Source organism: Eptatretus burgeri, chromosome 12, assembly GCF_056783735.1.
Source record: "Eptatretus burgeri isolate ZD-2024b chromosome 12, Ebu_testis_v1, whole genome shotgun sequence".
NCBI classification, from domain to species: Eukaryota; Metazoa; Chordata; class Myxini; order Myxiniformes; family Myxinidae; genus Eptatretus; species Eptatretus burgeri.
The window spans coordinates 27,889,088-27,904,065 of NC_140972.1; the positions used below are offsets into that span (position 1 = coordinate 27,889,088).

At 42.7% G+C, this 14,978-nt stretch overlaps 1 protein-coding gene across 1 annotated transcript; it reads left to right on the forward strand.

Moving 5' to 3' along the window:
* Window positions 1–254: 254 nt before the first annotated feature.
* LOC147015314 (neurofilament light polypeptide-like) lies at window positions 255–11,033 on the forward strand. The gene is made up of 3 exons (XM_085849952.1): window positions 255–1,433; window positions 6,800–6,924; window positions 10,738–11,033. The coding sequence occupies exons 1-3, from the start codon at window positions 456–458 to the stop codon at window positions 10,796–10,798; spliced, it is 1,164 nt and encodes a 387-aa protein (XP_085706078.1). The 5' UTR covers window positions 255–455; the 3' UTR covers window positions 10,799–11,033.
* The last annotated feature ends 3,945 nt before the right edge of the window (window positions 11,034–14,978 follow it).

Consider the following 14,978-nt stretch of genomic DNA (forward strand, 5'->3'; position numbering starts at 1 on the left):
CGCTGAGACATGAACGGAGAACAAAGGTGGATGGCGGAGAAAACGATTGCATTGATCGAAGCAGATGCACCACACCCTGCAGGGCACTGCGGCATATTGCAGTGAATGCACATGGAATGAGTTGGGGTTGGGATGAGTTGGGGTTGGGAGCACAAACCCCGGATTTGCCATTACGACTCCTCCAACCTCATTGGAGCTCTGTAGCTCCCTCCATCCTCAAGATCAATCAGAGCCTTTGCAACCACAGCAACTCGAGGCGCCGCCCATTCGATAGGCGATTGGGAGTATAAATTAGGAGCGACGGTTTGCCTTGCTGCATCCTCGGCTCTGCTTTTTTAGATTTTCTTTTGTGGCGTTTGCGTACATCCTTACGGTTGCTTCTCGCAATTCGCCATTACTGATCTTCTCCATCTGAAGTGTTTCATTGAAGATCCCTCTCCGCAACAACCGTCGGCATGTCTACGTTCAGCGATCGTCGCTCCATTGTGAGCTTCAGCAGCTCTTATCGTTCACAACCGTCACGCCGCATTTCTCCAGCGCCGTCGCGATTCAGCAGCCAAGGTGGCCTATTCTCCTTGCCCGCCACCGTGGACTCCTTCGATTTCACCCAAGCGAACACGCTCAACAGCGAATTGCTGTCGTTGCGTGCCCGAGAGCGCGAAGACCTCCGGGGTCTCAATGATCGCTTCGCGGGTTTCATCGACCGCGTGCACCAGCTCGAGCAGCAGAACAAGCTCCTGGAGGCCGAGCTCATGGTGCTGCGCAAGCACGAGACCGAGCCGTCGCGATTGCGAGATATCTTCGAGCGCGAATTGCGCGAGCTGCGTGCGCAAGCGGACGAAGAGCAGGCGGACAAGGCGCGGCTCGAAGCGGGCCGAGAGCAACTGCGTTCGATGCAGGAGCAGCTCGAAGCGAAGCTCGAGGAGGAGACTCGCCAGAGGGAGAACACTGAAGCGACCCTGCAGAAAGCCCGCGAAGAAGCGGAGCACACGGCGCTGCTCAACGCCGAGCTCGATCGCAAGATCTGTTTGCTGCTCGACGAGATCGCGTTCCTGAAACGCCTGCACGACGCTGAGATCTCGGAGCTCGTGCCGCAAATCCGCTCGGCGACCGTAACCGTGGAAGCGGATCAGACGACGCGACCCGACCTGTCCGTGGCGCTGCAAGACATCCGTTCACAGTATGAGAAGCTGGCGGCCAAGAACATGCAAGCGGCCGAGGATTGGTATCGAACCAAGGTGCAGGTGGTCACCGAGACTGCGGCGAAGAGCACCGAGACCGCACGGTCCATCCGCGAGGAGGGTTCCGAGTACAGGCGTCTCATCCAGTCTCGAGGCTCGGAGATCGAGGCCATGAAGAACATCAACGATTCTCTACTGCGGCAAATCAAGGACCAGGAAGACAAGCATGGCGAGGACATGGCCAAATATCACGTAAGGCAATGCACCCCGGCGGGGGGGGGGGGGGCTTTGCAAATCTGATTGGTTTTTTTAAAATATCCTAATTAAGCCTCCTCCTATAGGATCGAGGGAGGAACTTATACCTGTTGTAAGATTTGTTTGTACCATTATTAGTGCACCCAATTGTTGATCGTACTCCGAGGAATACGAAACCACCATTTAGGTTTGTCTTTGTGTATTTTTTCCTTCACTGCCAATTTCTGAGCTGGATCTGAATTGGCTGGGACCTTCGCAATGGAATTTTGCATAAACAATGGGAAAAGTACGTGGGGTTGACATGATTTTTTGACCTTGACCTATTTTTCAGGTCATGACCCTATTATAGACATTTTAACTTTTTCACCATAACTCGACTAAGGTTTGTCTGATGAGAACGAAATTGCCCTCTCTCGATAGCCTTGAGCAAGATGCATTTATGCTTAATTTACATCATACCCCTCTGGGTTAAAGGTCAAGGTCTTGCACCCGTAGGAATATTAAACCACCATTTCGGTTTTTCTGCCTTATTTTTTTCTGCTCACGTCCAAGGACTTTCAGAATGAAATTTTGCATCAATAATGGGAATACAATATATGCGGGGTTGACCGAGTTTTTATTTTTTACCTTGACCTATTTTAAGGTCATGACCTAATTATAAACATTTTAATAATTTTCACCATAACTCGACTACGGTTTGTCTGATAAGAACGAAATTGCCCTCTTTTGATAGCATAGGGCAAAGCACATTTATGCTTAATTTACATCATGCCCCTCTGGGTTAAAGGTCAAGGTCTTACACCCCGAGGAATACTAAACAACCATTTCGGTTTTTTGCCCTTATTTTTTTTCTGCCAATGCCCAAGGACTTTCAGAATTAAATTTTTCATCAATAATGGGAATACAAAGTATGCAGGGTTGACATGGGTTTTCTTTAACCTTTACCTAAATTTAAGGTCATGACCCAATTATAGACATTTTCGCATTTTTCACCACAACTCGACGAAGGTTTGTCCAATCAGAACGAAATTGCCCTCTCTAGACACCCTGAAGCTTAAGGCTGAATCGTGTTAAAATAAAGAAGGGTCACCATCAATTTGATGGGCTTTGCTGCTAATAAGAGCAGGAATAATAAAAATAATAATAACAAGAAAAAGAGCAATCAGAGATTGCAGACCCTTGCCAGGACTTGTTTTGTGACGTGTACATTGTGTGGTGTTTGTGTACTGGTGTGTTACATAATTAATAAGAGACGTAATTAAAACTGCCACTTTATAACTGCTGGCAGTGATGACCGGGTACCAAGACGTCCCGCTTTGATTGGACACCTGACCCTGACCCTGACCCATGACGTTTTTCATTATTATTCAATTCAAATCTAATGGAAGACCAAATAGGTACAGTCCTGCATTGGAGTAATCAGAAGGAACACGAACAAGCAAAAAGAAAAGATGAAGTCATAAGGAGGAACCTGAATAGGATTCGCATTTCAGTTGCTACGCATCTACACTCAAACACATCCAGGTAACAGCCAAGTGAGCCTTATTAAAAAAACAACCCCAGATCAAAAAAATAAATAATTCTGGCTGCCAGACCATATGTCCAATCAAGTTGAAATTTAAAACCTGTATTCTCCATCATGAGTGGATCGTAACTGTGAAGTTTCACATCAATTGATTAAGCGGTTCCAGAGAAAACATTATTTAATATTTTTCTTCAATCCAATGGCTGCCAAACCATGTGACCTATCAATAAACTCCCAAACAAACTTGTACAACCATGGCTTGAAAACACTTGTGTGAAGTTTCCCCTCGATTTGTCCAGCCGTTCTGGAGAAGATTTTTATCGGTTTTATGGTAAATCCAATATGGCTGCCAAACCATGTGACCAATGACATCATTTGTATGAACTTTTTCTTCCTCATGGACAGGCAGTCATATGTGTAAAGTTTTGCCTCTATCTGTTAAGCCACTTCAGAGAAGATTTTTGAAGTTTTTTTCAAAAAACAAATCATATGGCTGCTGAATCACGTGACCGATGATGTCATGATTGTTTTTTTCTGTGAATCATTTTATCCCGAGATGACCCTCAAAAATGTTCATACTGATCGGATGTGGCGTTTTACATATGCAATTATGACGTCATAACGAGGGCACCGATGACATTAGAAAAATCACACTCATTCTCCATGAGGAGTACTTGCCATGTGCCAAGTTTCAATTTTTTCCTTGGTGCGGTTTCAGAAATACAGAGGTCCAAAGTTTTTCTGTTTTTCCAATGTGGCTGCCACACCACGTGACCTATGACATCATCATTATCATTACAACATTCTGCATGAGTAGTCGCACCAATGGTGAAAATTTCGTCTCAATCAGACAAGTGGTTGCAGAGAAAAACATGAAAGTTCTATGCGGACAAACAGACAGACAGACAGACAGACAGAAACAAACAAACAAACAAACAAACAGACCCAAATGCGATTCCCTCTCCTTTGGCAAGGGTAATAATAATAATAATAATAATAATAATAATAATAATAATAATAATAATAATAATAAAAATTAGGAGTTCCCTTACAACGACCTCAACATAGGATGAGGTTATTCGGCCCATCAAGCCTGTGCAATGGTTGCCAACCTATGGTTGTGTTTCTATGCTTTATCCTTTTTAAATGCTGAACATCAAGCAAGGAAGCAACACAAACCATTTTAACGTTTTTTTTTTTCATACGACTCGGCCAAGGTCAATTTATTTAAATATTTATTTTTCAGAAAAATAAATAAATGAAAAAGTCGGCCACTGTGTATTGGTACATTGACCAAATTCCTGCTTCATAACAGCTCCACTTGTTTCCTCCAACCCCTCCAAGGAGTCACCTAATCGATTCACAGTCCAATTGAAGACCTGAGTGCATGAAGTACTTTATTCACAAAATAACACTTTTGAGTTATTGAGGATCAAAGTTTTCAAAACATGCTGCAGATACTTTTTGTTTAAAGGTGGCATACTATGGAGCCTGTTGCTGGTTCCCGGGGCTATACGGAGCAGACAAACCCTTTTTTGTGGAAAAATGATCCTTTATTATGAAGAAAACGAGAAAATTAATTTTGGACTTAAGTACTTTTTGCGGGTAAATACCTGGACTTAAGTACTTTTTGCAGGTAAATACCTGGACTTAAGTACTTTTTGCGGGTAAATACCTGGACTTAAGTACTTTTTGTGGGTAAATACCTGGACTTAAGTACTTTTTGTGGGTAAATACCTGGACTTAAGTACTTTTTGCGGGTAAATACCTGGACTTAAGTACTTTTTGTGGGTAAATACCTGGACTTAAGTACTTTTTGCAGGTAAATACCTGGACTTAAGTACTTTTTGCGGGTAAATACCTGGAATTAAGTACTTTTTGTGGGTAAATACCTGGACTTAAGTACTTTTTGTGGGTAAATACCTGGACTTAAGTACTTTTTGCAGGTAAATACCTGGACTTAAGTACTTTTTGCAGGTAAATACCTGGACTTAAGTACTTTTTGCGGATAAATACCTGTACTTAGGTACTTTTTGCAACAAAATGTCTGGGCTTGGGTACTTTTAACACACAAAGCCCTTTATTGCTCATTTTTGATTGCCAGTCATTTTTTACTACGTCTCATGGGGCTGTACAGTGTACATACATCCAATACATGGGGAATCTGGGTCTGCACAGCATTGCACTGCACAGTTTGATGAGGGCTCAAAAGCTGATGACGAATGTAGTGCCTTTTTCAGTACCAGCAAAGTATAATGCATAGAAACTTCATACCTGATGCTTTGGCATCCTTCATTCTCTTTCTAGCAGTCTCCAGGGTTTCTTTTTCGTTTTTTGCTCCCGTCATGCTTGTTATCAGGGTTATCCTCATTCACACCATGCTGTCCGGCCTCCATGGTCACCATTTTCACAGCTCGTCACGTGACGCATACCAGCATTTTGATTGGACAGTCATGGACTTAGGAACTTCTTGCTCAAACATTATGGACTTGGGTATTTCTTGCACTACATTTTAGTGATTTCAACAATGACCATATACTAATATACAGGACTTGAGGACTTATTTTCGGGATTTTTTGGTATCAAACGATGCTCCGGCCATTATAGATTATAGTACTGGTGCCAGCTCATTTTTTTTTTCAAAAATGTGACTTTAGTACTTCTTGCACCCAGGTCTTCAAATTGCTTTATCAGATCAGAGTAACACTGGCATCCGTTAATAAAAGGACACGTTCATTCTTGTCTGTTTGCAAAACGTGGATTTATAGACTTAAACAAGTGATTAGTTCATGATGGAGGGAAATGCTGAACGGCCCAGCTGCCAAACGTCGACTCTGTATCTGTATGTCGCTTTCTTGGCACAAGGTCCATCCCCAAATGTATCTTAAAACTCCATTGTGGTGTGTGCCCAGCAGAGGGTGCACCATTCACGAAACATTCGCTTCACCCGTCCCCGACGGGCCGAGTAAACGATGTATATGAAAGTAGATCTGCATGTGGACGCACGTGTGTGCGAGCGTGCGCATACCCGCGTGCAGATCTACTTTAATATAGATCGTTCATTGTCAGATCTACGGTAATCTATATACACCAGCAACCTGTGTATATAGATTATATAGAGACGAGAAGATTACAGTTTCATGCTCAGTCTTGTCACCTCCACCACCGAAGCGGAGGTTATGTTTTTCATCCCTTTTGGGTGGTCGCTCGACTACCGTTATTCTCAGGTTTTCCGTCTGTTTGTTTGTATGTAATGGACAGCTCTGGAGGCCAGAGGAGTCAATCGATTTTGATGAAACTTGACTGGTAGGTTCATACCAGGATCTAGTTGTATGCTTTTGAGCACCGTTGCTATGGACGCCACCGTTGCCTCGCAACGGGACTTTGAAATTTTTGAAAAAAATCCGAAAAATATTTTTATATAAATATATTTTTTCAAAAATCAAAAATCGGCTTCCGCGCTTTTATGTGCACTATAATCAACCTCTTTGTCAAAAATTTTCAGCCCGATCCTTCAAAAACTGTATGACTAATGCAATTATATAGCGACCACCCATGTTGCCTACCGGCTTGTCTGTCTGTCTGTCTGTTTGTGAACAGGATATTTCAAAATGTTGTGGATGAAATTTGGTGGAGAGGTTGGGTGTGTGACAAGGACGAAATTATTAGGTTTTGGTGAAGATACGAATCCGGTTCTGGACGCAAGAAGTTTTTTTTTGAGCGATTCTTCACCATTCAGTGGGTTTATAAACTGGTTAGCTTTCTTTTCATGCATCATTTTCAAAACACCTGTACATGTTCGGTTTTAGGAACATGGTTGCCATTCTTTACACCACAGGAAAAAATCCGTGAAGTGGAAGAAAACATCAATGATGCCAAAAAGGAAATGACTCGATACCTCAAGGAGTACCAGGACTTGCTCAATGTGAAAATGGCATTGGACATTGAGATTGCTGCTTACAGGTATGCTTGATAGGTCATAATGTGTCATTGTAACAAAAGCAAGAATGGGCTGGGATTACAATTGTGAATAAGCAAGTAATTTCGCTTTCGACGACTGTCTTGCACATGATGGACCACCCTGTTGACGAGGAAAACTTCGGCAGGTGGAAATTATAGTTCATCACAAATCCATCCGTTTCACCCACTTGCATTATAACAAGCTCCAAATCGTGAGTCTCAAAACATGGAATGGCTCTCATTGGACGTTTATGGTGTGAGTGCAACTGATGTGGGGAAGTGCAAAACGCTGCGCAAACAAGATGCTCAGAATAGCCTGACATACCGACAAAAAAATAAACAAATAAATGGAACAAAGTGTCTATAAATATGTCAATACATAAATAAATAATATATATATGTATATATATATATATATATATATATATATATATATATATATATATTATACGTGTAAGAAGCCTTGTAAGTGATCTGCATGCCTAAGAATCATTCAAACCCATTGGATGGAGAGTTGGCTTGACTCCACCCATAATAATTGTCACAAAGGAAATCATATATCCACCATATTGGTTTTCTCGTAAGCCTAAGACATCTTTGGAAGACTCGTATTCACAATTTTTGTTATCCGAGCTATATTACCATGATGTATTATATTGCACATAAGCAGTACACATGTTTTTGCTCCATATACATACAGGGTGTTTCAAAAAGTTATGCATCATTTCAGAGTCAGGTCAGGTATGGGAGCAGAGCAACGCGTCGCTGCATCCACTTTCTGCCAGTACTCCAGGGGTCTCCGTCTGGCCATCCCCCAGGCAGATGCCTGGCCCATCCCCATCTCCTTGAGATGCCGATCAACCTGCTGCAACCATGAGGCACGTGTTCGGCCCATTGGCCTCCTCTACTCACGAGATTCCCTCGCTGAGAGAATCTGGTGAGCAGGATCAGCGTCAGAAAAACGAGCCACATGTCCGCACAGCCAGAGCTGACGCTCACGGACTATGCAGGTAACAAATCTCATTTGAGTCTCTTTCAGCAACCGCTCATTGGACACAAAGTCCGACCAGCGATAGCCAAGGATTCTCCGAAGAGACCTGGTACCAAAGGAATTAAGTCTCCATCTCAGATCCTTGGTCAGAATCCAAGTCTCGCATCCGTAGAGTAAGACTGGAAGCACCAAGGACCTGAAGATTCGGACTTTCGTCCTCCCGCACAGGTACCAGCAGTGCCACATCCCATTATCCAGTGAATCCATGACTCCCCAGGCCCGACCCAGACGTCTATTGACCTCTGACTCACAGCCAGCAGAGACATGAATATCGCTGCCAAGGTAAGTGAATCTCTCCACGACCTCAAAAAGAGTGATACAACTTTAAATATTTATTTACAAAGAAACAGAAACCTCAGGAACGTGAACGAAACATTTCTTGAAAGCGAATGACATGGTATTTTCTATCACTGATTGATCTTGCAGTAAGTCACTGCTGGAGTTGGTGAGAGCCCAAAGTCTGAAATTGGCATTTACACAAAATCCTTGTAATTGACGTTCTCGATGTGTGCCTCTCCGTGGTTCAGAGAGGCATGGATTCTGACTCCAAAGTTCTGTCCAACCTTCCTGTGGGTCTCATGTGGCACTGCCAGGAGGTAGTCTGACACCTACTGCTGCAGATCATCCAGTGTGGCAAGGTAGTTGGTATCCATCCTGTCACTGAGCTAATTGCACATATCCAGTCTCCTTCTCATGTTATCTTGACTCAGTTTATGCCTAATAGAGTTGATGTCTGAGAAAAACTTCAATTCCTCAGTGAGGATACGCCAGACTGATGTTGGTTTGATGCCCAGCTCCTGGGAGCGCCGGCAGTGGGACTTCTTGGGACTGTCCATTGCAGAATCCCGCACGGCGTCGATGTTGGCTTGGCTCTTGGTTATTGATGCTCGCCTGCCACTGTTGCCCTTGCTCTGGTGGTGCACTGTACCCTTGTGCTCAAAATGTTTCAGAATACGTTGAATAGCGCAATTTGTGGGTCCATCACGTGTTCTGAGGTCGTATTCATGGCAGAACCTCCGGCGGGTGTCTACATATGATTTAGTGTCACACCACAGAGCCACCACTTTTGTCTTCTACTTCACTGTCAATGGCATAGTTAAGCGACGGAGCTCGAAATCCCAGTACAGGGAACAAATACCACGATAACACCACCAAAAGGAAAATAGTATATGTCAAAAAACGAAGAAATGGCAGGAAGTCAAAGCTGTATCAATCTTTTTGAAACACCCTATAAGCTGGGTTATTTTATTTTTGGGAGTGATTGAGGCAGCGTTCTAGCCAATACACCACCCAAATAAAGGGATGAGCAATTTCTGTGATAAGTGAAAGTTTTCATGCATAATTTCATTAGCAGCCCGAGTTGTCAAGACTGAAGTGTGAAAATACAGAAGGGTCGTTCGTTGAATGACTACTGCAGGCACCAATTGCAGGATCACACAAAACAGTGCTCATTCCCAACATTGCAATGCAGCCCACTGAAGAGTCCTTCCCATTTGTTTGGCAATGACATCAGTTCCCAGTACAGCTCACATTTGGCATGACAATAAATAAATAAATAAATAAATAAACAAACAAGGTTCAAAATCCAACTTTGCAAAGAGTTGGAGTGATCCAGTTTTCACACATGGGCAACTCGATGTTGTTGTTACCCACATTTACCATCCTCAAAATATTCAGTTCACAGTAAAAGCAGATTCATTCAAAAAAAAACCTAAAACATTGTATATACGAGAAGTGCATTGGATTTCATTGAATTTTTTTTTTTTAACCATAAAAATCTTTAAAATATTTTTGCAAGCATTGTTGCAACAAGCAGTCTAATATATACATATATATATATATATATATATATATATATATATATATATATATATATATACATTTCATATATATATATATATATATATATGCACACATGTATACCAAAGAAGCTGATGTCAAGTCCATAAATTATGCTACTGACGTGCTTCTCTGGTTGAATTAAATATTTCTGGATGCAAACCTCCAGACCGGTGATCAGCAGAGCAGAGACATTGTGCTCGCGTGGCAGGTGACACTTGTTTGTGGCAGGTCGTGCAGCAAGCACTGTGACGGGACTGTGTGCCCTGCTGCCTCATCAAGTTAGAGGGTTTTCGATTCAGTATATACAGTGTGGTGTATATCTATATATATTCATATATTTGTATAAGATTGGGGCGGTTGGGATTACAAATTTTTAAAGAAGAACAAGGCACTTCCAACCAAAAGTAAAAACTCAATCGACTCTGCTAATTTGAGCAAAAAAGCGAGAGCAGACCCAGTCTCAGGTAACGTTTCGCCAGCTTCACAGCTAGTTTCATCAGGCACAATACACTCTTTTGTTCCGATTGCGTCTCAAATTAGCAGAGTCGATCGACTTTTTATTTCTGGTTGGAAACACCTTCTTCTTTAAAAAAAAAAAAGTATCTATATGTATATGTTGTAAGACCCATTCTCCGACCAAAGCCGGACGCCGTCACCGTCATGACGCAGAGCTATGTCTGTGCAGCTCCCAGAAGAGAGCATCACGCAGAACAAATTACATGTGCTGAACCACCCCTCCCCCCTTTTTCCCACCCATATCCATTCAACTTCAAAACATTTCACTATTATTTGTAAAAGATCTAGAAAAAATTGCAAAAGGTTATACCATCAGGTGTTCTGCAATGGACAAGCATAATGCAATGTTTACCTGTTTGCCATGACGAAGCCATTTTTTTAAACATGTGTGCTGGTGCTTTGTGCAGGAAACTCCTAGAAGGTGAAGAGATTCGTTTGACCTACTCGCAGACACCATTGTTCCTCTGAGAAACCTACGTGAAGAAGTTTGCCGATTTTCCTGTTGTTTCACAGCACTACTTGGCGACCCCCACTCCTCTCCTTCTTTCTTGCTTGCATGACAATAATTGCATGAAATATACAAAGGGAGGCATGAAAGTGAGATGTCTGAAAATAATTTGAAAAAAAAAAAAAAGAAAGCAATTAATTGGATTTTCCTTAGCAAATGTGATGAACAACAAATAAAGAAATACTGCAGCATGAACAGTGTGGCTCGATCAAAACTGGCGGATATACCCGTCAAATATGGGTGCTGGGATGGTATGGGATTCAATACAGCGAGAGGGCCGTGGAACAACAGTAACAACAATCCGATGAAGAGCAGCACAAATGGAGACGATGCCAAAATGGTTGGGCTCGAAGCGCCACCCACTGGAATTCCATGATATCAGCTGACATGGCAAACTCTGAGAAGTGTACTTTTCAGAAGACCTCACAGAATAAATGGATGAGTTCGAAGTAAATTTAGATGCTGGAGGCAGAATAGAAAGACTTTGTTAATATGCCGACAAAGTTTGGTTCATTCAATGTGATTTTGTGTGAAGCCCGTGGCTGCTGGTTTGCATCATTGCTGGGGGTGCGGCTCTGCCACTGATGCAGTGTCCCCTGTAGCTCATAGCAAGAATTTGTAATTTGGACGGGGTGCCACCAATGGCTCGCCTACTCTTCACGAAGGACACCATGGGATCTTTAACGTCCATCAAATAATGCTCGCAGAAGGCATACGAGGGAAGTTGGGTGATGATGCACAAAGCAATGAGAGAAGCGATAGGAAACAAAATAGACAGACATATAGTGGGACAGACACCATCATTTTACTTATATCCTGGAGATACATGAAAACACCACAAACAATCCAGGTGAAATAATACTTTCAACACTTTTCAACCCACTTTTCAATCGAGGTATGGAGCTGAAGCATGCCAGAAATGACTTGCCGAAGCATTCACGAAAGTGCAGACATGATGAAAGATTTATGTAAAATAAAACCAAGCTAACCTACAGTGGAAGCTTTGAGATGGCTTAACGGTGAAGGTGGCTGGCTTAAGATCTTAGGGTCCTGAGTTGGAGCTCCTGTTTCACGAATGAAATAACACCAGGTGGGTTAACGCAGCCTGTCATCCTTCTGAGGTTGAGAAAATGAGTACTAGCTTACTGGGGTAATAATGCATTTGAGTTTCCTGCATCGGAGTGGTGACCCATCCAGGACGGACTCCTTAGCCAAAGGAAAATTACGCGGCAGTCCTATAAACCTCACGGTGTGAAAGGAGTGGCTATTTTAACCTACAGTGGCCTGTAAAAGTATTCACCCCCTCTCCAAAGTTTTCACATTTTGATGCCACCTGAGCTAATTTCATGATACTTTCAAATCAAACTTAATATACAGTCTTCACAAGCTACTCCAAAAGCGATAAAGATAAAAAGTGCAGATAAAATGTGAATTCGTTTGATTAACAGCAAAAAAATCAGATGATTCTGAATTGCATAAGTATTCAAACCCTTTCCCTAATTGACCCTAAATCACTTCAGGAGTAAATTATTTGTTTGAAAGGTTACAAAATAAGTGCAATAGGTTTCACCTGCATGTAATCAGTGGTTTAACTTAAAAATCAATCTCCTCCACTTATCGAAGGAGTTTTAAGGTGCAACTCACTTGGTCAACCAACAAGGAAAGCATGAAGACCAAGGAGCTTTCCAAAGTAGTCAGACATAAGGTGGTAGAGAAGCACCGTTCAGGAGAGGGTGATAAGAAGATTTCAAAATCATTCATTATCCCTTTGAGTACCTGAAGGATGGTGAAATGAAGGAAGGACATTATTGGATGGTGAAATCCATCATTAAGAAGTGGAAGATGTATCACACCACCCAGGCTCGATCAAGATCAGGTCGCCCATCCAAGCCCAGCAGCTGGGTAAGCCGTAAACTGGGTCGCGATGTCACTAAATCCAATAATGACTTTGAAAGATCTGCAAGGCTCTATGTCCGAGATGGGGATCAGTGTTCATTAAACAACAATAACCCATTCCATTCACAAAGCTGGACTCTATGGACAGGTAGCTAGAAAAAAGTCATTGCTGAAAAACACTCATCTAAAAGCTCGTATGGAGTTTGCGGAAAAGCATCTTAATGATACTGCAGGCATGTGGAGAAAAGTTTTCTGGTCAGACAAAACAAAAATTGTTTTGGTTGAAATTCAAAGCGTTATGTCTGGCACAAGCCTAACACTGCATAATACCCAGTCAACACCATCCCTACTGTCAAGCATGGTGGTGGCAGCATCATTTTATGGGACTGCTTTTCATCAGCAGGGACTGGCAAGCTTGTCAGACTAGAGAAGGGACAATGGACGGTGCAAAGTACAGGAGAATCCTTTATGAAAACCTGCTCGAGTCAGCCATGAATCTGAAACTGGGTCAGAGATTTACATTTCAGCAGGACAATGATCCGAAGCACAAAGCTAAAGCCACACTGGAGTGGCTGAATAAGAAGAAAATAAATGTTCTTGATTGGCCCAGTAAAAGTCCTGACTTGAACACAATTGAACATTTATGTCGAGACTTGAAGATTACAGTCCATCGACGATCCCCATCAAACTTAAGAAAACTAGAGAAACTTTTCACATGAAGAATGGAAAAAGATTTCACCATCTCACTGTACAAAGCTGGCAGAGACCTACCCCCCCCCCCCCAAAAAAAAACCAGCAGTCATTGCTGTAAAAGGTTCTTCCACCAGGTACTGACCCAAGGGGGTGAATACTTTTACAACCAGTGAATTTTGATTTGTACACGTTTTTTGCAGGTATTCCTGACATGTAACCTCCTTCAACCATAACAGTGTTTAGTTTGATCTCTTCAGTTAAGAATAAAAACGTTCGTTTGGAATTTTTTTTCCACATAATTCATAAATCATTTAAATGTGGCATTATTGTGAGGGTTTTGGTTTAACATTATTTGCTTCCACATAATTCGTAATTCATCTCAATGTGGCAATTTCCCCTGGAGGTCAGGTCAGGTGTGGGAGCATGCCTCACTGCGTCCACTTTCAACCGGTACTCCAGGGGCCTCCATCTGGCCATCCCCCAGGCAGATGCCTGACCCATCCCCTTGAGATGCCGATCAACCTGCTGTCAGGTTCAAATCCCACTTTCTGAAACCCAACTGTCGGATGTATGGACCTCACCCTGAATCTCAAGCAAGAGAAGATGGGAAGCGTACATGCTGTGAATTAATATCTTGTGGATAGCCAGTTTAAGGCTAAATTTGGACAACACGCCACCCAAGTGGAAGTGTGACGTGCTGATATTTTCACGCATGTTTAGAAGTAGGAAAGTGATTACTCTAATTAATTACCTCCAGGGATTCCCAATTAATGAAATTAGTCAATGCGGGAAAGAGGGCAGAAGCCAGACATGCAAGTGGTATGTAACAATGAATCATTTGAATTTGTCAATGTAAACATAAAACAATAATGCAATCCTGGATGAAATAGATGGCACAATAAGCACAATTATTAATTCACAGTACTTACAATAACAAAATTAATTCATTCACAGTGAACTAGGCGAGATAATTAAAGGGGCTGTATTTTGTGCTGAGAATGAAGAAAGCGGGTTCTCTTTTGTGCTCGAGTAGGTGGCGAAGTTCACAACTGAGCGGCTCAGGGGTGTGGCGAGAGAGTGAACAAATGGCATGGGGAATAGTTTGTTTGAACGGGCACAGAGAGCTTGAGAGAGAATGATACATAGAGTGAGCGGGCGGTGGGGGAGTGAGAGAGAGAGAGAGAGAGAGAGAGAGAGAGAGAGAGAGAGAGAGAGAGAGAGAGAGAGAGACAGAGAGAGAGAGAGAGAGAGAGAGAGAGAGAGAGAGAGAGAGAACAGCAAAAGGGAGTGAAAGGGAGGGTGAACATGGAGAGTGGAGAAGGCAAAGCCCAAACTAGAAATACTCTGAAGTCAAAGAGAATGGGCTCTCTCTCCAACTCCCTCAACACCCACAGTGCCTGAGCATCACTCCTCGAAGACCAGCTCCACCAATCATATGGCATGCAGTTGCCACCACGGTGCTGACACGTGCGCCGGCTGATGTCAGCGCCTCGGGTGCCATCACTGGCCGTGGAGAGGTTGTAAAAGCCGCACTTGGGATGCAACATGTGT

Coding starts and splice junctions, on each gene's coding strand:
- LOC147015314 (XM_085849952.1), top strand. CDS start 456: ATGTCTACGTTCAGCGATCGTCGCTCCATTGTGAGCTTCAGCAGCTCT. Junction 1,434..6,799: donor AGGACATGGCCAAATATCAC/GTAAGGCAATGC, acceptor TTTACACCACAG/GAAAAAATCCGTGAAGTGGA. Junction 6,925..10,737: donor ATTGAGATTGCTGCTTACAG/GTATGCTTGATA, acceptor TGCTTTGTGCAG/GAAACTCCTAGAAGGTGAAG.